This window comes from Dipodomys merriami, unplaced genomic scaffold, assembly GCF_024711535.1.
Source record: "Dipodomys merriami isolate MVZ:Mamm:240054 unplaced genomic scaffold, mDipMer1.0.p SCAF_915, whole genome shotgun sequence".
Classification (NCBI taxonomy): Eukaryota; Metazoa; Chordata; class Mammalia; order Rodentia; family Heteromyidae; genus Dipodomys; species Dipodomys merriami.
This window is the reverse complement of record NW_027206530.1, coordinates 70,574-96,909: the sequence shown is the minus strand read 5'-3', so window position 1 is coordinate 96,909 and position 26,336 is coordinate 70,574. Positions and strand designations below refer to the sequence as shown.

Below are 26,336 nucleotides of genomic sequence, written 5' to 3'. Positions count from 1 at the left end.
ATATTTTTTAAGGTAAACCATTAATTTTTCTTTAATGACTAGGACATAAACTGTGACTTTTCCAGGAAAGCAGCTCAGTTACCAAGACCAAAAGAAATTTTTTTTCTACACTTTTCTAAAAGTACTCCAAAAATGTGGATATCAAGATATCGTTAATTAAAGAGTTAGACTTTACTAATCTCAGGCCAAATCTGTAACATAAAGGTAAGTAAATAAAGTAAGCAGAGATGTGTTTTTTCTAGGAGAAATCCAATTTTACTATCACAAAAAAAGTATAGCTGCATAACCTCCAATCAACAAATAATACACATTTAGTGACTGACAATTAATTATTAACATTTGTTTCTTGGGGACAGTAAATTGAAAAGGACAGCTTATTAAACAGCTCTCTATATAATTTAGTTAATATTAAAAAATTGACTTTCTTTGACAAAGCAATTGCACTTGAAGGAATTTACTGTATGGATACAATCATGCATCCTTATAGGCATTTGTGAGCTGACATTATTAAAGCCATTACGTCCTACAGAGTAAAGACCCTTCAATAGAGAACATGTGATTTTTGAAATAAAACAATAACCTATTTGCAGGTATACAGTTTTACACACTGACATAGACAGTCAATGTATGATAATTAAGCATATTACAAACTGAGTAACGACATATGTAACATGTTCTTTCTGTCTTAAGTTTTAGTCTAAAATGGTAATGGTGGAAGTGGTGCTGTGGCTCAAGTGGTAGAGTGCTCGCCTTGAGCTGAAGAGCTGAAGGACAGCACCCAGGCCCAGAGTTCAAGCCCCATGACTGACTAAATAAATAAATAAAATGGTAATGGTTAACTCATAACACTGGCATCAAAGAAACTTGTCTTTTTCTCTGTGTGTGTGCCAGTCCTGGGGCTTGAACTCCAGGCCTGTGTGCTGTCCTTGAGCTTTTTTGCTTGAGCCACAGCTCCATTTCCAGCTTTTTTCGGGGGGTGGGGGGGGAGGGATGGGGAGGGTGGGAGGATAGGTAGTTAATTGGAAATAAGAATCTCATGGACTTTCCTGCCTGGGCTGGCTTCAAACCACAATCCTCACATTTCTGAGGTGCTAGGAGTATAGGCATAAGCCAACGTACTTGGCTCCTGTCTTTAAAACAAAAAACAAAACAAACAAACAAAAACAGGGTGGGGAGGCATTGGAGATAGTCTCGTTGTGTACTCCAGGCAGCCTCAAATTCCTACTCCTTCTGACTTAAACACTCAAACGCTGGGGTGTCAGAAGTGCACCACCATGTGCAGCTGGGGAGTCAGAAGTGTACCACCATGCGCAGCTGGGGAGTCAGAAGTGTACCACCATGTGCAGCTGGGGTTACAGAAGTGTACCACCATGTGCAGCTGGGGATACAGAAGTGTACCACCATGTGCAACTGGGGTTACAGAAGTACACCACCATGTGCAGCTGGGGAGTCAGAAGTGTACCACCATGTGCAGCTGGGGTTACAGAAGTATACCACTATGCACAGCTGGGGAGTCAGAAGTGTACCACCATGTGCAGCTGGGGAGTCAGAAGTGTACCACCATGTGCAGCTGGGGTTACAGAAGTGTACCACCATGTGCAGCTGGGGAGTCAGAAGTGTACCACCATGTGCAGCCTTTGTGTGTTTTTATAATCTTTAATACCAACAGTGTTATTTTTTTTAAAAAAAATTTAAATGCTGACAAAAAGTGACTTTTTTTAAGAAAAAAAATTCCAATTAAGTTATCTTAGATTTGCTTTAAAGTTCTGAGTAGGAGAAGGGACCAAAGATGGAAAAAATAGCTGGGGAAAACTTTTGTCTAAATAGCCTAAGTTGGAAAAGTGTTCATTGTTAATCTGAATGATTCTCTCCTTCCCTCTCTCTCATATGTGTTTGGAAAGTTCCACAGTAAAATCTTCCTAAGAGCATACCAAATACCAAATAAAACAGACAGATCCAGAGGTGTTCTGGAGGAGGGAGAGGTGGGGAGAGACTCTGCTAAGTTCTCCTTCGCTCCTTTATAGTGACTCCAAAGTCAGGCAAGTTGCATGGGACAGTTAAAACAACACCACAGGAGCATAGAACCAATACAGTTTCCCAGACTCCAAGCAGCCAGTCAGAAGAAAGTCTAAAACAGCAACAGGCAGGAATGAAGGTATTAATGGGTTTTCCCTCCCTCCCTCCTTCCCTTCCTTCCTTCCTTCCTTCTTCCTTTTTCCCTCTCTTTTCCTCCTTTCCCCTTTTTCCTTCCTTTTCATAACTTTAGCTTGGTTTCCATTCCAGGGACTGAGCAACATCTTCAGGTTTGTAAATTTCCTTACAAAAACAAAAATTGAAGTTTTCAATGATCATACAATATTGTAATTTCCACCTATGTAATTGACATGAACCGAACTTTAAAAATAAAGGTTATCAGAAATCTTCAAGTTTTTGGGGTCCCGAGTACAAATACAACAAACAACACAAAATGACAGAGCCCCAGTCTCACTGGAAGGGGAAAGGCAGTTAAGTAGACAGCATGTGAGAGTCCTAAGGCAGAGGTCCTGTCCTGAAGAATGGAGAAAAGCAGGGACCGTACCATATGCACGCTCTTTTAGCTTATCTTTGACATGGTCTGAAATCTAAGAATCCTTTCTTCTTGAACTGAGAACTTGGTGCAAGCAAAGAAATGGATTTTCATCCACCAAAGGCAGGCAATCAATAAGAGATACCTATTACTGTCTTCTACTTTGCAAAAAAAAACCCAAAAAACAGAAACACCCCTGGTTTAGGTAAACATAACTAACTACCTTCATTTCTAAAGATAAGGGCACAGGCTTAGGAAAGAAACTTGCTCGGCCATTACACAGTTGAAGCATAATGGAATCTAGGTTTGTCTCCTTTAAAGCCAATATTTTGCCTACCAAAGAATCATCCATCTTAGCTCGGCAACTACAGTAAGTTCCAACTACAGTGTTCCCAGATCACCTGGGATTACTATGAACAGTGAAAGCTAAGAAGAGCAACAAGCAGGACAGCTGTCCAGACACTGCATTCATGGCTGCCAGCAACACACCCTGTAGAATTCAATTCACACGACGCTCTCTACTCGAGTAACCAGTCCACCTTTGACAACAGCCAGTCCTGATTGTTCTTCCCAGCTCAAAGTCACCAAGAGGATTTCCAAGAAAACTTGTCAGGACTACAGTATCTAACCGTTATTAACACTAAAAATGAAGGGGAATTTGTTCCAACCCGAAAGTGAGACAAGTCAAATGGCCGTTTTCTCTGCAGCCTGGAGACAGCAATGATTCTACAGTTGTCCAAATAGATATTCTGTTATTTAAAATTCTCTACAAGAAATCTAATGAGATAATCTAGGGCCAACAGCCCAGCACACAGAAAAAAGGTAGAAAATTAAAAATCACTATTAATAACATTGGTGTTAATCTCACACCAGACTCTCACCAAGGCTGTTCATTGATTAGCTGACAGAACAACCAAGTGGTCAAATCTGGATGTATAGGATAAATGAAATATTCACATACACACAAACACATGGCTCTCCTTTGTGTCATGGGTCAGTATGGATTTCCATTCACAGATATGTGCAGGGATCAAGTCTACATTGCTCATTTTTATAGGTCTCCTAGTAGTAGAGTCCCTGCAGTGCCTATTAATGGAATTAACTTTGCAGAAATTCCTTCACAAGCATTCCTAGATTTAAGATTCAGAAGTGCTCCTTTTGGAATAGGGAATGACTTTTTTTTTTTTTTAAACTATAGAATTTAACAGGTTTTCTTGGTTTGGTTTTGTTTTTTGTTTGGTCAGTTGTGGGGCCTGAACTCTGTCCCTCAGCTCTTCAGCTCAAGGCTAGCACTCTACCACTTGAGCCACAGCGCCATTTCCGGCTTTTTCTGCTTATGTGGTGCTAAGGAATCGAACCCAGGGCCTCACGCATGCAGGCAAGCACTTACCACTGAGCCACCTTCCCAGACTCAACAGGTTTTGTTTTGTTTTGTTTTGCTTTCCCTCCAGGTAAATAATGACTGAACAAACTACACATGAGACATCAATAGTAGAAGTTTCTCCAAATAACCAAGACTTACAAATGAGAAAAGAGGCAAGGAAGCCAGTTTTGGAATCAGGTTAGTGCGAGAGATTCAAATGGCTAGTCCACCACTTTATGGTTTTATAAATACTAACTTGAGTCACACACACTGAGTTTCATTTGCCACATCAGGAAAATGGAGGTAATTACTCCTACTTCTATTAGATTGTCATAAACCTAATTCATGGGCATGAGCAATACTAAGCACAGCTGATAGGGAGTGGTTTTTATTTAAATCTCTGGTAATCCTTTTCCCCTCTCATAAATGGCAAAAATTTTTGAAAAAGCAGGATTGAAGACAGCAGTTATGTTGAGGCGAATTTATTGTTACTATTAGTAGGGCCAATGTGAGTTTTAAGAAGGACTCCATCAAGGGCCTTCAACGGTCCAAGCAAAAGTGACCAGGCTCTCTTCTTCAGGGAGCCTGTTCTTCCTCTCAGCCTACTTAAAATTACTTAGTTGAGATGTGCAATGTAGCATGCAGGCAAGAGATTTTCTTTGAAAGTCCAAATCCAAATCAAAGCACTAAATTTTAGTGCTGTACAGAGGGAAGACTGATGTTGAAATATGTAAAACAAAATAAAATTAAAGACCCAAGAGATAGTTCAGTGGTAAAGAAACTGTAGAGCATGAACAAGACTGTAGGCTTGATCCCTAGCAACAAAACCAAACAAAAACCTTAGACTTTAAAAGACAGCTAAGAATTAAAAACCACATACAAGCTTTTTGTTTAAAACAGTAATAATACAACAAATGGATAATTAATATACAGTTCCATTAATATACAGTTGCTTTCCATTCAAAAGTAGAGCAAAACATGGTTAAGGATTACCTCATTCTACTCTGTTAAGTGTCATGTTACTATGCAACCAGAGGGCAGTGGAACTATTCGGTTAATAAAATTCTCTACATACTTCTAAAGACAACATTGCTCCATTCACTGAAGTAGGTCTTATGAAGGCAGTTTCTACTGTTTTCTCTTAGATATAAACTTTCTCTGAAGAGATGAGTAAAAGAACTTTTGAGGCTTTTTTCTTTCATACTTTCCCACACTGGCCCCGCCTTCCAAGAATTAACCACACTATGATTAAAATGAATTGAATGGTACACTCTACTGGTCAATTGCTTTTAACTCAATGCAGTAAAAGAATCTTGCACTTTAGGATCTCATTAACAACTACAATTCTCCTGCTTAAATTTCCAGTTCTAAAAAAAAGGCATTAGAACATTAAAAATCAACTGTAACATTTCAAGTAATCATTGCAGATACTCACTTACTACAATGTAAATATCCATTCTACAGCACCAAGGAGAATGCATGCAACACTGTTTACTATCTATACAACACTTTTTCAGAAAGGTGTTGCTTTTCTAAGATAAACATATACCACACTGGGACCTCACTGGAACAATTCCTGCATTCTAAAACATGTAACTGAGCAGTATCTGAACTTCCTCTCCAACTATGCTACTGAGTTTCTAGAACAATATATTTTAAAGAAAGTAATTTAAATCAATAATCAATGCTACTGAGAATGTCTGACAATAAGTAAAATGACCAACACCAAAACACATGAAATTTTCTTCCTAGCCTTCAGCCCTATTTAAAGACTGTAAACTTAAGTAAGAAGATTATCGAGGTCAGTAAGGTCACCTATACTATCAATACCCCTCTCATTTTCTTTTTTTTTTTTTTTTTTGGGGGGGGGGGTCCGGTCCTGGGGCCTGAACTCTGGGCCTGGGCGCTGTCCCTCAAGCTCTTCAGCTCAAGGCAAGCACTCTACCACTTGAGCCAAAGCGCCACTTCCGGCTTTTTTTCTTTTTGCTTATGTGGTGCTAAGGAATCGAACCCAGGGCCTCGTGCATGTAAGGCAAGCACTCTACCACTGAGCCACCTTCCCAGCCGCCCCCCCCCCCATTTTCTACTCCTTGGCTTTCTTTAAACAGGGCAATCTCAACAGGAGGCCAAGAACATAATATCACTTTTTAAAGAAGGATATATGAAACAACTTGAGCTACGTGATGATGGAAAGTTAACATTAATATTGAAACCATATTTACTTAAACACATGCTTTCTCTTAACACAATTTCCCAAAAATTAAAGCCACAATGTTTACAGCCTTGGCATGAAATCTATCTCAACAAGAGAGTGACCAACTGCACTCCTGCTAACAGTTCTGAGCAGCCCCACCTCCCACCTACCCAAAAAGTATGACTTTTATCTGTGGAATTCTCTGCCGGTCTCGGCCTGGAAAACCGGGTGGGCCCTGAGGACAGAGGGTAGCTCTGGCCCTGGGGAGGAGGCTCAGACTGAGCGACTGGCAGCATAAAGCTGTGATCTCTATAAACCTCAGTTTGAGGCTTTAGTAACCACGATTCCTTCCTCCCACGCCTTTTTTGAAGGGGAAAGACAAGGCAAACCAAAAGAATGAGTTTCAAAATAGAAAAATCACCACTTTACTTAAGAAACCCTCCAACTCAACAAAGAACTGTTAAAGGTAGCCAAATGGAGAATGTCAGGAAGGGGGTCAGGGCACAGGCACAACTATTAAACATAAGAATCACAATTCTCAAGGTGAGGAGTAAAGAATAAAAGGCAGGAGCAGAAAAAGGGGAGCAGGACAGGGTCCAGCTGAAAAACCACTAGCTCAGAGGGCCCTGGGGACTGGCTCTCCCCTGTGGGGCATCCAGGCTGGAGAAAAGCAGAGGGTTACACAGAACACTTAGCAGACTTAACATTGGATTAACACACTACTGCAAGTTTCAACAAATGTCATGGCATACGTAAAAACACATTTACAACAAGAAAGAAGAGAGGCACCTGGAGACATCTGACACTGGGCATGCTCTGCAGGCAACTCAGTGCGCACATGCTCTCTACCAGGCTGGCGCAGCCTAGCCACAAAGACCTTGGCACAGAACACTGCAGGATGACAAAAAGGAAGGAAGAGAAGAAGCAGTTAGAGGCCGCAACACATCACTCCTTCACGCAGGCAACTCGAATGTTAGTCGGGGCAGGGCGCACTGTGGCCGGCAGGTCAGCCGCCCAGTGAGCCTGTGGGGGAGGGCTGCTTCCCAGGCCTACAGACAGCGCGTCTGCTGCCAACCACCAATTTCTCAGAGTCTACTGAACAGAATCAAGAGGGGTGGGGAGAGAGCATGTTTAAATGAAACCCAATAATGGGAACTATGAGTCTGAGTAGGAAACAAGATTAGTGGAGAAACCATATGTATACTTTTATAAAATAAAATGACTTCTGGTCTGTTTCATATTATTACAATGTCCAGGACTGTTCGAGAACTTACATACCAGGCACTTAAAATGTGTTCCCTAATTCCCATACCACAGTGTAAAGAAACTGAGGCTCAGAGGTTAAATGATTTGCACAAGGACACACAGCAAACAAGGGGAGAACCAAAGTTTCAAACTTTAGCTTGTCTTCTACCAAACTCCCCATTCTTCTACTGTTAAAACCCCGACCTTTTTAATAGAAATACAGTTTTGTACTTCCCTAAAATCTCAGGAGTCCTACAAAGTAAGGCAAAAGAAACAAGAAAGATGACAGACAGATTGATAGGTACAGGCCAATAAGAGTTGATGATACATCTGATTTTCAGCAGCATCTACTTCCTTCTCTGCCTCTCAAAGGAGAAAAAAAATCTTCGGAATATTGTCATTTTTATTTTGGCCTTTGTGTACCAGTTTATTAACTAAAAATTATAAAATTTAATTTACTTTTTCCTTTTCCACCCTTTTGTTAACAGTTTGCTGATTTTAAAAGAATTAAGACAAATACAAAAATTAGCATATGTGTTATTATGGCTAGTACTGAATAGTAATCAGACTACCTTTTCAGATCTAATTAACCTAATACTCACTTACTATGGAAAAGTTATTATGCAAAAAGGATGTGAAGTTCAACCGAGACCGTGAAAGCTCAGATGTGCTCACACGAGCTTCCTCGGGCGCACCGATGTCCCAGACTAACTTTCATGCTCAGAGTAGAGGTTTGTGGAGGAAATCTTACGACCACCCCAACTTTAATATAAGTGGAGCACTGCTTAAAGCAGAAGATTGGGGCTCTGATCCAGAATGTGCTGATTGCTCCTTTCAGCTTATCCATGAGATACAGAGCCCTGAGATTTTTTATTATTTACTGCTCTCTGTCGGCAATGGAAATATCACATATTTGCAATGTTAACATGATTCCAAAGCTTACCATCGCCTCTATGGTAGCAGTGTGTTTAATTCATCATTTTCCAAGCACAGATACTTTGCTGCCCCAATAGTTTTGTATAACAGAATGGCAAGTACAAGACACTAAGTTAATTTTGTACAGACACAATAAAAGTAGCTATTTTATTATCTGCCAGGTAGAAGCCACAGTAAACTCTCACAATAGTCTCAGAAAAATAAATGTTATTTCTTTTTACAGATAAAGAAACTGAGAATCAGGAAAAAGAGAGCTTGATTTGTTAAAACAGCAACCAGTCTAAGGTACATGGGAAAGAGGGCTCAATGAAGGCAGAATAAGGACTAGAAATTAATCTTGTCTGATTCCACTACAGCAAACTCATATACAGAGATAGTCTAGCATATACTTATTAAAAGAATACTTAACACCAATATGGATCAGAACCAGACACATTACATGTTTATATTATATAGCTTTAATTAAAAAAAAAAAAAAACTTCCAGCCAGGCACCAGTGGCTTACACCTATAATCCTAGTTACTTTGGAAGCTGTTTCTGAGGATTGTGGTTCAAAGCAGGCCAGGAGGAAACTGTGAGACTCTTATCTCTAATTAACCACTGGAAGACCAGAAGTGGCTCTGTGGCTCAAGAGTGCTAGCCTTGAGCAAAAGCCACAAGCGCCATGCTGGACAAATAGTAATATTATTACTACTTGTAATAATAACAATAGCCTTCCAATACCTTAGTAGTTCAACTTAGAACTTTCTTCTGGATTATATGGTTATTTGAATCACAGAGTCACTTAAATGCCATCATAGCTTTTGGCATTACACCTGCAAGCCAAGTATGGTACACACATACACACTCTCTCTCTCTCTCTCTCTCTCTCTCTCTCTCTCTCTCTCTCTCTCTCTCTCTCTCTCTCTCTCTCTCTCTCTCTCTCTCTCTCTCTCTCTCTCCCTCCCCCCATTACTGCTCTCACTGTCCAAGGCTAGCCCCAGCCAGAACAGTGAGACCCTCTCTGAAAATTAACTAAGCAAAAGGCCTGGAGGCTTAGTTCAAATGGTAGAGCACATGCTAGTCAGGGGGTGTGGAAGGCTATTAGTGGCAACGAATACCAAATCAACACCAAAACCCAGATGTAAATCAGCTTTCATTTATTCAGTAAAAATAGTCAAGTTCACTATGGAAAGATGTAGGGGTGTGCACATACAAACTCTCTCTCTCTCTCTCTCTCACACACACACACACACACACATACATGTACTCATACAGACACATATACACATACACTTTCCTCAAAGAGTATTCTGGTAATAAGCTGGGCTCTAAACCTTTTGGTTGCTGTTAACAATGCCCTGTGTATGCTAAAAGTTACTCTACATTGATCTCTAGCCCTAAAACTATTTTTAGAGGCAACTTTTTACATTCAATTTATTTTTTAATTGTAAGAATGCAAACGAAAGAGATTCTTAAAAAAAAAAAACAAATCCAAAACATTTAAACCTCCCACCCCTGGTTTTAGGTTAGAGAAGAAAAGTTAAAGTCCAAAGAAGGAAAAAAAAATAATCTCCCTGAGGTTCTCTAGTGATCTAGAATTCAATATTTAACAAAAACATGGGGAAGGAGGAAACAAAGAAAGTTTTGTGAAAAAAAATCAATTTTCAAACAGTTTTACAAAAGTTAGAATGTCCAGGTGAGGAGAAGGGTCTGGGACAGCACCCAGGCAGGGTCTTGCATGGGCAAAGCCAAGTGTTCTACTACTGTGCTACAACTCAAACCTCTGCTTCCGTTTGTTTTTAAAAGCTTTTTATTGGGCTTGCATATTCATGCAAAGGTTTTTATGTCTGTGTGTATCTGCCAGTCCTGGGAACTGAACTCAGGTCTGGACCAAGGATGGCACTCTACAACTAGAGCCACAGCTCCACCTCCAACTTTTTCTGTGGTTAATTGGATAAGAGTCTCATGGACTTTCCTGCCCAGGGTGGCTTTGAACCATGATCCTCAGAGCTCAGTCTCTTAAGTAGCTAGCATTACAGGCGTGAGCCACCAGCGCCCAACTAGGAAAACATTTTTAAAGGATCCTCTGAGGATCAGATTTCCAAGATTTTATCTTTCTAATATTAATAGTAGATTCTGTGGGTATACGTTTGTTTTTTGAGGATCTACTATGTGCCTCACCATAATAAAAACCATATAAAGGTAACAATACTTCACCTTTGCAAAATAATACCAGACAATATGTATTCTTTTTTGGTCAGTTGTGTTGCTTGAACTCAGGGCCCGGGCTCTGTCCCTGAGCCTCTTTATGCTCCAGGCTAGTGCTCTAACCACTTGAGCCACAGTGCCACTTCCGGTTTATGAATGGTTAATTGGAGATAAGAGTCTCAGGGGCATTTTTCTAACCTGGCTGGATCTGGACAGTGATCTTCAGATTTCAGTCTCCTGAGTAGCTAGGGTATAGGCGTGTGCCCCCAGTCCCCAGCACAATATGCATTCGTTTCCTCCAAAACTCAGACAAAACACAGGTTTAAAAAGATGAAGTAATATATACATAAGGTAATGAGTACATTTCTTGTTGAACATTGTTACCCCCTCCCTTGTTTTTCTCCCACTTTTCCTCCCCCAATTCCCCGCCCCCCACCAAGTTGTAAAGTTCACTTCCAATGTATTGTCTTGAGTATTGCTGTTGCATTGGTTTGCCCTTTGTTCTGTCTCACCATTTTGTTGTTCCCCTTCCCTTCCCCAATTCAGATAAACAATAGCTATGTACATATGACCATATAAGATGATGCTAAATAAAATGAACTGCAAGATATGGAAACAAAAAAAAAAAAAAAAAAAAGATGAAGTAATTTATTTTTCCAAAATCACATAGTACTGGGTTGAGGCTGGACTTGATTAAAATCCGGATCTGGGGCAAGTGTTGTTACTGGTTCCCTAGCACAGGCTAACTGCTTCAGAACAGGGTGTAGGAGGAGACAGCTGCACCGGGGCATCACACATGCTGGAACTGTGGTGCCACTGCCAACAATTTTAATGGGGTCTCAACTCTCTGATCACCCCAAAACCTAAGCTTATACTTTCAAGGCCACCTGGTAGGAGTAAAGACAGTGGTAATTTAAAGGTATTACAGCCAAGCACTAGTGGCACACCAGTAATCCTAGCTTTTAGGAGGCTGAGGTCTGAAGGTTGCAGTTTGAAGCCAGCGTGGGCAGGAAAGTCAGTGAGACTCTCATCTCCAATTAAACACTAAAAAGAAAAGCTGGAAGTAGAGTTGTGGCTCAAGTGGTAGAGTGCTAACCTTGAGCAAAAATGCTCATGGATAGCGCCTGGCCCTAAGTTCAAACTCCAAGACTGGCACTAAAAGAACACACAAAACAACAACAACAAAGATGTTATAAAGGCCCTACTTTCACATTCAATTTCTTTGGGTATAAGTGCTAACTACAATACTGAAAGGAAATCTTTACTCAGAATAAAATGTCATTCTAGGGAATATACCCATCTTTGAATAAATCTAAGCCAGGTTCTTTTTGCTTGACAGACCAGGAAGACATTGATCCAATTTGAAAATAGATAAAAATAAAACCTCTACAATCATCAACCTAAGAACATTTAAAATGCAGCCAGGACCAAAATAGTAACTGATTTTTTTTTGGGGGGGGGGCTTTAACTCAGTTTTGGGAGCTGTCCCTGAGTTTTTGTGCTCAAAGCTAGCACTCTTTATCACTTTGAGCTACAGCCCCACTTCTGGTTTTTAGGTGGTTAACTGGAGATAAATAGTCTTACTGGGCATTGGTGGCTCATGCCTGTAATCCCAGCTACTCAGGAAGCTGAGATTTGAGGGTCATGGCTCAAAGCCAGACAGGGCAAGAAGATCCATGAGACTCTTATCTCCAATAAACCACCGAAAACCAGAAGTGGCGCTGTGGCCCAAATGGCAGAGCACTAGTTTTGAGCTGAAGAGCTTCCTGCCGGGGCTTGGCTTTCAATTGCAATCCTCAGATTTGGCCTCCTGAGTAGCTAAGATTTCAGGCATGAGCCACTTAACTGGAAACTCATGTTGATCATTCAGGAATACACTCTTAACTATCCTTCTTTATGTAAATAATGAAAGGGTGTCTTCATACTGGTCTTGTAATATTCACAATGTAAACAATTGGCCATTGTTAATAGAGTTTGAGTGCAGGGTTACACACTTTGCTCAGCTTGCTTGCCCAGCTCCTGTCCTACCACTTAAATTATGCCTCCAGACTTGTATTCTTACTGATTATTTTAAAGATAGTGTCCTTTGGACTGTATTTCCCAGGCTAGTTTGAAAGTACTATTTTCTGGATCATAGTCTCTATGAATATTATAGATGTGAGCCACCAGCACCGGGCTTTTCTTTTCTTTCTTTTAAAGATTTTCACTCTAGAAGTTGTCTTTAAACTTCTGGACCATTATCATTAAAATATATCTGAGAGGGCTGGGCACTGGTGGCTGACGCCTGTAATCCTAGCTACGCTACTCAGGAGGCCAGATCTAAGGATCATGATTCAAAGCCAGCCTGGGCAGGAAAGTCCATGAGACTTTCAAAGTAGTAGAGCTTGAGCACAAAAGCTCAAGGACAGCACCTTGGCCTTGAGTTTAACTCCCAGAGCCAACACACACACACACACACACACACACACACACACACACACACACACACACACACACACACACACACACACACACACACACACACACACACACACACACACACACACACACACACACACACACACACACACACACACACACACACACACACACACACACACACACACACACCACTACATATGAGGAACTTACCCTAACAATGTGGATATCTGCCAAATACTTACTGACCTGCTTAGTAAGCTACCAACAATACAAATTAATTCCCTTTTTCCCCCTGAGATATCAGCCTGAAGTACAAGAGAAATCCAGGTGGATCATCAATCATTTTTTGTTATCATCATCCTTATTTATTATAATTTCACATGTAGTTACTTATAAATAGTATTCTAATTGTATTAGGACTGTTTATAGAAAAGAGAAAATGGTTCATACTGGATTCTGGTATTAACAATAGATATTCATTTAGATTGATTATATCTGCGGGCTCTGGATTGTATCTGCAGCCAAGGAGTGTAATACATTTACTAATGTTGCCATATCCACCATATAATCAACACCAAAACTATGACCACCAGGCCAAGAAACACCTTAAGTCAGTAAAGACAAGAAGAATAAGAGCTTATCAAAATAAACACTTTATCAAAAGCTAAAGGTTTATTAAAAGGTGGGAGAGAAATGTCCTGAAATTCTTTTTATTGCCATAGGAACCACAAATCAAAAGAAAAAGTAGCTACAGAAGTGTGCCTTCTCAACAGCTGGCTGGCACAAGTACTCACACACAAAAAGTGAACCTCAGTCTGTCTCTGGATGGGATTGTTTTGAATCTCCTGCCCTAATTCTTCTGAAAGAGGTAATTCTTTTCAAAGCTAGTCACTCTCTAATGTTACTGATTTAGAAGCCTGACTCTTAGGGTTTCTACAATTCTCTCTCAAATCTCTTTTAACACACTTTCCACAGAATCATTACCAGTTTTTATCTCCTATCATCACACTTGAGATAACCAAGTACTAAATCTTACTCGTTACCATTCAAGAACATACCTATACACCTACACACACACACCCTTAACAGAGAGAGAGAGAGAGAGAGAGAGAGAGACAGAGAGAGAGAGAGAGAGAGAGAGAGAGAGACAGAGAGAGAGAGAGAGAAGGAAAAGGAAAAAGCAATCAAGACATTCTCTTCAGAAGCTCACAGGATGGAATCTCAAAGGCATAGAGTATAATTACACACCCACTACCACCAAAAGGATGCCTAGACTAAGTAATAAAAGGAAGTGTAGGAGACAATGGTGGGGAGGGGGGCGGGGGGAGAGAAAACTATTCCAATCAGAATAAACTGCACAAGCAAAGCCAAAGAACTAACTAATGGTACATCCTTTGCAAGAACACAGCATTAAAGTATTAAGTGTGTGATAAGGAAAGCTTAGTGGGACAGAATTCTCTTCTATAGCATTTCATCAAATGTAGAGCATTAACACTTGGGCTGCGGCAGCTGAGGCTGGCAAGTTCAGGCCAGCATGGTCTACATAGAAGAAAGAAAAGAGGGAAGGGCAGGGGAGGGAAGGAGAGTGGAGAGAGGAGAGGGAGAGAAGGAAGGGAAGGGGATGTAAGCCATCTCTTGAGCTGAGTACTACAGCCCACAGATAGTCAATGCATCCCAGGTTGGTACTTCTGTTTTATATCAACTTGTCCTAGATTTTTTTTTTTGGTAACTAAGTATACATTATTGTTTCTACAATATCTGCCAGAGAAGAATAGAAGTAGGCTATCAAAAACACAAGGTTAGGGGTATGAAGCTGGAGTTAGGGGAGGCGAATAATGACCTCAAACACTAACAAAACTGCAGTGGTCTTTATTCTTGCCTTCGGTAAACTATTTTTTTTTTAATTTCCTCTCCCCTTCTTCCCTTCCTTCCTTTATTCATTTATTCTGTGGTGCTGAATATGGAATCCATAGTCTTATGCATGCTAGGCAAGAGTTCTACCAAATTCTTTTCCCAGGAATTAATTTTGAGTCCATGTCAAACTGTCATTAAGAATATGTAGAAATACTAAATGTTATCAAATATCTACCTAGTGACTCTTAGAAAGAGCAGTGACCATTAAAATCATTAATGGCAAAATCGGGGGGGGGGCAGGGAATTTACTTTGCTTACTTCACAACTACCACTCACAATTCTAAAATACATCCAGGTTTTTCAGAGAAGGGTTAGATAAAATTCTAATCCACCATTAAAGAGCAAATGCCTATAATAGATCTCAGTTCAATAAATTAGAGATTACTCTTAAAACAGAACATTATGACTTAGACAGTTAGAATCCGTAACTGACTCAGTGGTGGACACATACTCTAAAGGATGGGAAGATATCTTGCCCACACAAGACCCTCAGAATCACTGGGCACCTGATAGGACACACAATACCTCTTGTCAGCTGCCTAAGCCTTCCTGCCTGTACTGATCATCTTGAAGGCCCACAAATGCCATTATGAATATCCACATGGCCCTTGGCAGAAAGCACCTCAACCTTAAGACTTCTAAGAGAGCCAGAGGAGCAATGTCTTTCTCCGTACGTAGGTGTGAGCATCCAGGAGCTGCTGATGCCATCATCGATGCACTAGCGCTATACAGACTGAAGGTGAATCTGAATCCATGTCTTCCTTTCATTTCAAACTACAAATTCCCTCTTCTGGCTTAGGCTAGTTTTGAGTCGGGCTTCCTATGATTTTCAACTGGAAAATCAGAACAAACTTTATTTGGTTAAAACAAAATAGGAAAAACACCAAAGAAGTTATCTCACATGGCCAACGGCATAAAGACATGATATGCTTGTGTACTTTCTGTGTACTTTCTGATAAAGTCATTTTATTTTGTCAAACAAAGGTTCAAAACAAAATGTTCCAAAAATCCCATTCATGCCAGAACCACAGGTACTGGATAAGAAAAATAATAAGATAACAATCAAAACTCTAAGAACATTACAGAAAAATCATCTAGATTTTCCAAAGAGCTGTTAAACCCCACACTGAGAGACCTGACCTACATCTCGGTAAGCAGAACTGTATTCCAACTAAGCAATGAGGCTACCCGGCACAACTGCCAAGTTCAGTAACTGACCCAGACAACTAGGGATATGTTTACCATCTAAGATTACAAAAGTCCTGCACACTACTGCAGATAGAGAGTACTACCATTACAAGGAGAGCCTAATCTGTGCACCTCCTCTAACAAATAACCTTGTTCTGTGCACTGGTCTATCTTCACCCCTGACTTCACCATGTTGTCCTAATTTATTTTTCTTTTCACCCTTTTCCTCACTTTGTATTTGTCTTCCTTGTGCTTTATGTGTCGTGGTAATCATGCAAATCCTTTTTTGGGAATAAGCTAAGGCTGAAGTATTACCAAAAGTACCACGTACCATTATATTTCTGAATGGAGACAAAGGAATAGGTTGAAAATAAAATTACAGGTCTAGTTAGTATTGACTGTCAGTGTCACAAAATGTATCACTATTGACTTAGGTAAAAGTAATAACCACTGTGGACATTACTGTAGCTAGGTTATTGCTTCATGTCTACTATCAACAGGTTTTAACTCAGAAAAATGCATATGCATAGGAGCTGTTTCTTCAAGGATTATGTCCTTAGCAAGAATAGAGAATATTAGAATGAAGAAAATCACTATGGGTAGAAGCACAGGTTTTGTGGTATGCTTTCTTCAGAATTTTGGCTTACCATTTTTCTGGTGTTTTTTTCCCCCCTTTTAAAATTGAGGCAGAAACACACTGAACCTGAAATGTTAACAAGTCTCTAAATCTAGCTACTAATTTTCAAGAAATATAAATAGGACTAGAACATGAGAACAATCAACAAAACCCAAATGTGCAAAGTTATATAGGATAAATAACCTAGCTGGTTGCTTCAATAAATAAATAAAAAGAAAAAAGGATGGGACAAGCAATTTTTATGGATTAACAAGATTTTTGAGTAACATATGAATCACCTTTGGCTTCTCAATTCCAACAACAGAGGGAGGGAGGGAGAGAAAGAGAGACAGAGACAGAGACAGAGAAATTTATCAATGGACAAATTCCAATAAGAGGCACCAGCCTAGTCTGTCCCAAATCAGAGTTATCAAATGTGAGTAAAGCTATCACAGCCAAGTAGAGGGCTGAAGACATACGCCAACTAAGCCTATGGACACATGGGATGTTGGAGCAGAAAAAGGACAGGAAGAAAAACAAAGGAAATCTGAATAAAACTTCTTATTTTCCTTAATATAATACATGAAATATGGGTTCATTAACTGTAACAAATGCACTAGACTGCAGGTGAAGGAAATCAGCTAGGTAGAGAGAGAAAATATGAAAACTGTACTATTTGCTTTTTCTATAAATCTATGTTCTACAAAATTAATTTTAAGACAAATGTGAGCATGTGGCCTTAAGAAACCATTGTTGACCTTTTAGATGCAAAGGATTTCTACACTTTGGGGGATGGAGGGTGGGAAGGTCTGTTCTGGGCCTGGGCACTGCCCCTGAATTCCTTTTGCTCAAGGCTCGCATTCTACCACTTGAGCCACAGCTCTACTCCCAGCTTTTGGACTTTCCAGCCTGGGCTGGCTTCAAATCGCAATCCTAGGATCTCAGACTCCATTACAGGTATGAGCCACCAGTGCTGGGCTTCTCTGCATTCATTTACTTATTTATTTATTCATTCATTCGTTCATTCTCTCGGTCATGGGGCTTGAACTCTGGGCCTGGGCACTGTCCCTCAGCTCTTCAGCACAAGGCTAGCACTCTACCACTTGAGCCACTTCACCACTTCCAGTTTTCTGAGTGGTTTATTGGAGGTAAGAGTCTCACGGACTTTCCTGCCTGGGCTGGCTTTGAGCTGCGATCCTCAGATCTCAGCCTCCTGAGTAGCTAGGATTACAGGTGTGAGCCACCAGTGCTGGCTTTCTCTGGATTTTTTTTTTTTTTAACACAAATTAACTACACAATGTGAAGCGTTTCACTGTGATATTTACATACATGCACATAACACACTTGGATCATATCCACTATTATTCTTATTACCTCCCAGCCCCACCTCCTTCTCTTTCCCACCATTTTTTAAATGGGTTTCACTATAACCTTTTCACACATGCATACAATGCATACAAGCATACTTCAATCATAGTCTCCTCCACTTGTGCGTTTTTAAGGAGTACAGTTGTTAGGTATGATGGTGCATGCCTGTAATCCCAACATGTAGGAGATTCAAGTGAAAGATTTTAAGTTTGAGGACAGCCCGAGTTATACAGTGAATCTGAGGTATACAGAAAAACACTCTCAGGGAAAGAAAGGCCGTATCTTTTATAGATGCACAGTAAATAAATAATTCATGAAAGGATGGAAAACAGGTGAAGGAGTATACTAAAAAGATGTTTCTGAAAGTTTACCACTCAGGTTAACTACTGTTGGTTCATCAAAGTATGTTTAGTAGCTATACATTTAATTTAAACCAAGATTTTAAGAAAATATAACTATCCCAGCAAATCTGTGATTTCATAGATTTTAATTGCTTAGGGTATGCTTCCTTTTTAATACATTTGTCAAAGCTTTCAAAAACCAAACAGGCAGACATGCAGAAGCAGGCTGAGATCCCAGGCCTAATATTCTGATCTCAGCTACATTACTGACACAAGCTAACTTAAAAAATAATTACTGAAACAGAAACACCCAGTATTGGAAGCACAAAAGTAGAAACAGAGGTTGGAGGGATAGCTCAGTTGATTGAGCGCTAGCCAGTGAGTGAAAGTGTCAGGTACAAAGCATGAATCCCAGTCTCAGACCTAAAATAAAATAAAAGTAGAAACAGAAATACAAATAGCCACAAATGTACAATTTATCCAATGTTACTAGTAATTAAAAAAGAAATTTACTAATTCTTTAATCAAATTAGAAGTTTTTCAAAGCTATTAAAATGCTAAAATGGAGGACTGGGAGTATAGCTCAGGGTAGAGCACTTGCCTATAATACATGAGGTCCTAGGTCACATTGCCAGCACAAAGAAAGGAAAAAGAAAGAGAGAAAAAGGGAGGGAAGGAGGGAGGCAGGCAGGGAAGGAGAGAGAGAAAGAAAAAAGAAAGAGAGAAAGAAAAAGGAGGCGAGGCAAAGGGGAAAGCCTAAGTAGCACAAGGCCCAAGTTCAAACCCCAGGAATGCAAGTCATAATAATGATGATGACACTATGTCTAATAAAGCAGTTTAGTCATTTCCACATCCATACACATTAGATACTGCATCAAGGAATTATAAAGAAATGTATAACAGTTATAGATGCCATGTTGTTGAGTTTTGAAACAGTTACATATGTGAAAAAATACATACAAAACATGCATGGAAGAAGAAAATATTTATTTGAGTATGTATAGATACATAGAAAGGGAAGAATATACACCAAAAATAACAGCTATTATCAGGGAAACTTTCTGATTTTAGTGTCTACATTACTTCACTTTTTCTATAATAAATATGGACATATATATAATATATACACATATGGGGGAATGATTGTGTGTGTGTGTGTGTGTGTGTGTGTGTGTGTGCGTGCGCGCCAGGCACGTGTCACACCTGTAAAGCCAGCACTGAAAGGTTGAGACAGGAGGGTAACAAGTTCAAAGGTGCGGGGTGAGATTCTGTCTCAAGAACCTAGTAACAACAAAAAAATACATGTACACACACATTTACAACACATATGTATAAATTCTATTAAGGAGAAACTATATTTACATGGTTTTGGACTAAACTCCTATACTGGGAGCTTAGATCTCAGATTAGACTAAACATCAAAATCCTATGCTAAAGTTCCATATCATTAAACAAAGAGATTGGTCTATAACACCAAACTCCCCTGCTGGGCTCACTGGAACACTAACTACCCTACTTTATAAAATAAAGTGTGGTCTGGTCCTAGAAACAAAAAGACAATGAAGATCTTTGAATTTGTTGTGCTCATGTCCTTTGATACAATTCACTTTCTTAAAAGAATCAAAGCTCTGAATAGGCAGTTCTCTTAATAGCATACTCAGGTAGCCAACAGGTATGTGAAAAGACGATCAAATCATTAATCACAAGGGAAATATAAGTTAAAATCATTATATACTATTTCACACCTATAAGAAGTCTGACAATGCCTAGTTGCTCACAAGCATGTAATGCAATTAACACTTTTATATGCTGCCAGAGTTAGTATAACAATTTATAACAACTTTGGGAAGAGATCCAGCAGGATTTTTTCCCCCCAAAACCCAAACCTACATATAGTAAATGTATATTTGGCATCTGATGCTGTTGCTCTCTGCCCCCTTCCTGGAAAAAGAGCTCAGAAAACCGTTGGAATCCCCTGAATGATGGTGATAAGTACAGCATCATTTCCTGAGTTCTGTGAGCCATTACAGAAAACTACTGAACATGAGAAAGGGGTTGTAGAAACTCCCTATCTAGGGCTGGTAAGTTGGCTTAGTGGTAGAGCGCTTGCCTTGCATGCATAAGGCCCTGGGTTTGATTCCTCAGCACCACATAAGCAGAAAAAAGCCAGAAGTGGTGCTTGTGGCTCAAGTGGTAGGGTGCTAGCCTTGAGCTGAAGAGCTGAGAGGCAGTGCCCAGGCCCAGAGCTCAAGCCACACAACTAAAAAAAAAAAAAAAAAAAGAAACTCCCTATCTATAGCCAGCCAGTCAAAGATACAGGTGGCAACCTGGGGATTAAACCAAGCCTGAAGTATGCAGTCAGAGCATTCTCATGGCACCTAATTCCAAGGCTCTATGACCAAGTAGATAATGAAAGGACAACCTCAGTGGCACTATGGTAAACAGAAAAGTATAAGCGAGTTCTGGCCCAAAAAGCCAACTGCTTTCATGCAGAAGTAAGTGCTTCAATACAAAATGCCCTAAGAGTGTGTGCGGGCCAAATCATGTATGCGTGCTGGTCCCTGAGCTTTTTTGGTTGAGATCAGCTCTCTACCACTTGAGCCAAAGCTCTATTTCTGACTTTTTGATAGTTAATTGGAGAAAAGAATTTCATGGACTTTCCTGCCTGAGCTGACTTTCAACAATGATCCTTAGATCTCAACCTGGAGTAGCCAGGATTACAAGTGTGAGCCACTAGTGTCTGACTTGAATTGCTTCATTTAAAAAAAAAAAAGAAAAAACAATCTGTTCCAACCAAGTAAAATATGTCTGTGGAACCCTATGGATAGGGCCTATAGATCCAAAACAACCAATATGTAACTCATAACCTGAAGGATAGGTCCAAGATCTGGTTACAACCTGCCCTTATTAAATTCATCTACCCCAGTTACTTCACACAAGCATTATGTACAGAACAACTTATTTGTCCTTACTTACAGAAAACAGCACTCCACGGGGCTGGGAAGGTGGCTCAGTGGTAGAGTGCTTGCCTTACATGCATGAGGCCCTGGGTTCGAGTCCTCAGCACCACATAAGCAAAAAGAAAAAAGCCAGAAGTGGCGCAGTGGCTCAAGTGCTAGAGCACTAGCCTTGAGCTGAAGAGCCGAGGGACAGTGCCCAGGCCCAGAGTTCAGGCCCACGACCGGACCCAAAAAAAGAAAAAAAGAAAAGAAAGAAAGAAAGAAAACAGCACTCCACTGCTTGCCGACCACTGCTAGCCTGTATCTTTGCTATGATAGCTCCCCCTGCCCCAGTACATCCATATCCAAATTTAATTTCTTCCAGATTATTTTTTCCTTTTAAAGAAATATCCCTTGTGGATTTCCTTCCTCCCTAACCCCATAGCACCTCTCATGAACCTTACCAGTTTTCATATTTTGCTATATATTATGTGAAAGACTACAAACTATTAGAAACAACATATGCATCTGATTCTTATTTTAAAATAAACTTATTAAAAAATAAATAAATGAACAACATGAACTCATGGTTCTTTTTAAACATATTTCTTAGCCCAGACTATCAAGAGTCCACATCAAGCTTCAATAATGCAGGGTTTCTAAATACCACTCCTCATTACATGACCCTTCAGATGTGGTAGTGTATGCCTGTAATCCCAGGAGGCAGGAGGATTGAAGTCCAACGCCGACCCTATCTGAAAAATAACCAAAGCAAAAAAATAAATAAAAAGAAGAAACAAAGGCTAGGCTTGTGGCTCAATGCTTGACTAGTATATAGGTTGTATGTGAGAGATCTACTTGGGAGAAAGAGGAAGACAACTTCAGTGCCTCTCTTTTTAGTCTGAGAGTCATCACCAGTGTTCACTGTGGAAAAATTCGGTGGGCTGTAAGCTTGGGATGGTTTCCACTGTGTGTGTGGGGGGGGGGGGGTGGGTGGGTGGGTGTAATATATATATGTTACACTTTAATAAAAATGCTTCTTAACAAAAAAAAAAAAAGGTGAGCCAGGTGCCAGTGGCTCACGCCTGTCATCCTAGCTACTCAGGAGGCTGAGATCTGAGGATCACAGTTCAAAGCCAGCCGGGGGCAGGAAACTCTCTGAGACTCATCTCCAATAAACCACCTAGAAAACCGGAAGTGGTGCTGTGGCTCAGAAGTAGAGCGCTCACCTAGAGCTGAAGAGCCCAGGGACAGCACCCAGGCCCAGAGTTCAAGCCCCATGACTGAAAAAAAAAAAAAAAAAGATGAGCCTAGCTGGGCACCAGGGGCTCACATCTGTAATCCTACTCAGGAGGCTGAGATCTGAGAATCAAAGTTCAAAGCCAGCCCAGGCAGAAAAGTCCTCATGAAATTCTTATCTCCAATTAACCACTCAAAAACTGGAGATGGTGCTGTGGCTTAAGCAGTAGAGTTGCTAGCCTTGAGCACAGAGAGGTGGCTCAGGGACAGCCTTAAGGCCCTGAGTTCAAGCCCCACAACAACAAAAAAACAAACAAACAAACAAAAAGAAAGCCTAGCACATCTTATGCCAAAAAAGAAAAAAAGGCCAGGAAACACAAACTCTTACATGGGCATGTCAAAAAGAAGCGGGGACTAACTGAAAAGAATGCTCCTTAGCCAAATCTGGGACAAAGTATCACCAGTAATGACTATAACTGACTGCTAATACACTGGAGAAGTCCTTAAGAGTATGGCAACACAGAGAAGCAAGGCGTGGAGACAGAGTGGCCTCCCTGAATGCTAGCTAATACATGGAAAGGGGGTGGCAATTAGAGAACCACAGTTCTGTAACTCTATTGTAATAACATCTCAGGATTGGAATACTGACATCACTGAAGGAAAAGTTGTAAATATATAAAGTAGGGTATTTACAAGTTACCAAAATTACTGTCCTGTAGATTCCTCTCTAATAGCAGAGGAGAAAACAAAAACAAAAACAAAAAAAAAACGCACATTCGTTATAGAGAGATACCTAGTTGTTGCCATCCTAACCAAAGAGATTAAATTTAGCTGCAAATGTCATTGCCTACAGATGTGGGCTCATGTGAAGTACACTTCACCTATGATTTAGCCTCTTCCCAAAATGTTTGGCTTGGATACCTGGAAGAAAACTCCCAGTGTCAGGAGAGTACAGAAGCTACAAAAACAAACTAAACGGCACAGAAAGAAAATACTCAAAAACTGCAGAGGGGGGTATTTCCTAAAAGGCGACTAATAAAGACTGTGCCAAGAAGGGAAGAAAAGGCAGAGGGAGACTACTCTAAATTAATAAGAGGAAAAAGAAATAACTAAATACAGTATCCTTTATAGTTTGTTTTAAAGGATAGAGTTGATTCCCAAAACAAGTAGGAAAAATGAAAATTATGGACTTTTCTTTCCTACTGAAGCTAGGAATGGAACTCAGGGCCTGCTGCATTTCAGGCAAATGCTCTACAACTCTGCTACCCAGTCAGCCCTTTCTGAACATTTGATATCATACTACAGAATTACTTTTTCTGAAATGTGAAAAAAGGAGACATAGGAGGAGAAAGAATGAGTTCACTTTACTTTTTTTTATTTTTTTGGGTCCGGTCCTGGGGCCTGAACTCTGGGCCTGGGCGCTGTCCCTCAGCTCTTCAGCTCAAGGCTAGCGCTCTACCACTTGAGCCACAGTGCCACTTCTGGCTTTTTTCTTTTTGCTTATGTGGTGCTGAGGAATCGAACCCAGGGCCTTAGGCATGCAAGGCAAGCGCTCTACCACTGAGCCACCTTCCCAGCCCTGAGTTCACTTTAGAGTATGAAGAACTCAAGTTGCCTATATATACACATACAAACATGTATAAAATGTTATTATATATAATTGTGTTAAATAGAAGGGGGAAAAGAAGAAAATAGAGATATGGTACCAAGTGGAGAGGACAGCACCAGACAGACACTACCCCTACCTGGGGGAAATAATTACTGAAAAACTTAAGGGTTAAAGCATCATGATGCTTGTAACTCAAAACTTTTAGCAGCAACAACAAAAAAAGGGAAGGAAGGAATGGGAGATGGGAGAAAAGGAGGAAAACAGAAATGGACAAAGAAGGAAACAGAGAGAAAAAGTCAAGAAGGGCACAGAAATAACGAAAATATGACCAAACTGTTGAATCTAGGTCAAACATTTTTTTTTAAATACAGGTATTGAATGGGCAGCAGTGGCTCCAGCTGGCAACCCTAACTACTCAGGAAGCTGAGATCTGGAGAGCGAAGGTCAGAAACAACCCAGACGAGAAAGGCGTCAGATTCCACCTCCAAAATAACTAGCAAAGGCCGTGCTGGAGCATGGCTCACAGGGTAGAGTACAGCCAAGCAAGGTCAAACTTACAAGGCTCTGAGTTCAAGCCCTGGTACTGGAAAAAAGAAAAAAAAATAGCGTACTGTAAATTGCCTCAGGATATGCCACGCTAGAGTCTGATGCAGGATCTCAACACATCTAGAGTCTGATGCAGGATCTCAACACAGCTAATCTTTGTTTCTTCAACTGACCAGTAAATAAAATAGCTGATTTGTATTTAGGCTTCATGTTGTGATGTTAGAAATGTCTTTAAAATGTCATTAATACTACTCGTTCTTTAGGCTGGCATATTCTCATACTCTAGTATGTAGACTCTCCCATCTAAGTCTGGATGATCTGTGGCCTGTCTATGGTACTCCAGACGACACTATGTACTACAAGGAATACCCTACTAGACACTGAGATCCTTCACGCACAGGCAACCCTTTCTCCTCCTCCATGTCCTGGCCTTCTAGCATTCCCCACCCCAGGGTCCTAGGGCCAGACACTAAAAATCCAAACCATCACCCCTCATCTTTCTTTTTTTTTTTTTTTGGGGGGGGGGGTCCGGTCATGGGGCCTGAACTCTGGGCCTGGGCACTGTCCCTCAGCTCTTCAGCTCAAGGCTAGCACGCTACCACTTGAGCCATAGCACCACTTCCGACTTTTTTTTCCTACTTATGTGGTGCTGAGGAATCGAACCCAGGGCGTCATGCATGCAAGGCAAGTGCTCTACCACTGAGCCACCTTCCCAGCCCCACCCCTCATCTTTCTTACTACTAAAACTACTCCCTGAGCTCCTACTACCTACATCATTTTCAAGTACGCCACCCCTGCCAGCCCTCGGGGAGCGCGCGGGTTCACTCAGCCAGACGATGTCCCTGACCTCAGTCTCCTCAATCCATCTTGGCAAAGCTAGTTTCCTAAAACACAAAATTTGTTATCTTACTCTTCCTACTTCAAGAATAAGAGAACAAGAAGACTCAAGTAATAATACAGTAAGCTAAACACAAGCTCCATTTAATAACAAGATATAATATGAAGACAAAGCATTATTGGGTAAGAGTCTTCTGAATATACGCCTATTCCACAACATACTTATGATAAAAATTAAACACACCAAAATACATGTGATTCAGTAGAAAGAAACCACAGGGAAGCAAGTAAAATTCAACTGCCTTCTCAACTGTAAAAAATAGGTATTTACTGAATAGCTCCTAGCAGTGATGAAGACATCATGAAAAACATGAGAAGTAGAAGCACAGGCAACATGAAGAGGCTCTGCCGTCCAGTAAAATCGTCAATGCCTACCGCAAACTAAATGAGGCTTCTTTAGTCCCATCTCTTACATAGTCCCAGCACCTACCTCACATCTCTGATGGAGTCCACGATGTGATTTGGTCAGTAACATCTACCTATAGAGAGCTAATGTTGTATTTATATGGCTTCAATCTATAGATCCCTTTAAATTCAACGAGCACCTAAACTAAGATCTAGGAAGCAAACTTTACTGTCAAAAATATACTAATCATGCTGACATACATAAATCATTGTAAATTCATACATTAGAACTGTGGTTTTAGCATCCGTTTTAATAAGGATGGTTAATTATTACTCCAACCCCTCCAACCCTGGAATGAGAAGCTGCTTTGAGCATGCTGATCAGAGCAGATTTTTGAGGATTTGAAAGGACAAGACCG

At 40.4% G+C, this 26,336-nt stretch overlaps 1 protein-coding gene across 6 annotated transcripts in view; it reads right to left on the bottom strand.

Moving 5' to 3' along the window:
• LOC138821426 (F-box/WD repeat-containing protein 11-like) overlaps positions 1-26,336 on the bottom strand; it is a 99,683-nt gene that overhangs the window by 63,852 nt on the left and 9,495 nt on the right. For 2 of the 6 annotated variants that reach the window (XM_070013630.1, XM_070013631.1), the window contains one exon: positions 6,913-7,014. The exons of the other annotated variants lie outside the window; for them this stretch is intronic. In XM_070013630.1, the coding sequence (XP_069869731.1) occupies positions 6,913-7,014 (102 nt within the window). Of the gene's footprint in view, positions 1-6,912; positions 7,015-26,336 lie in introns of those variants that run through there. 6 annotated transcript variants of the gene reach the window in all.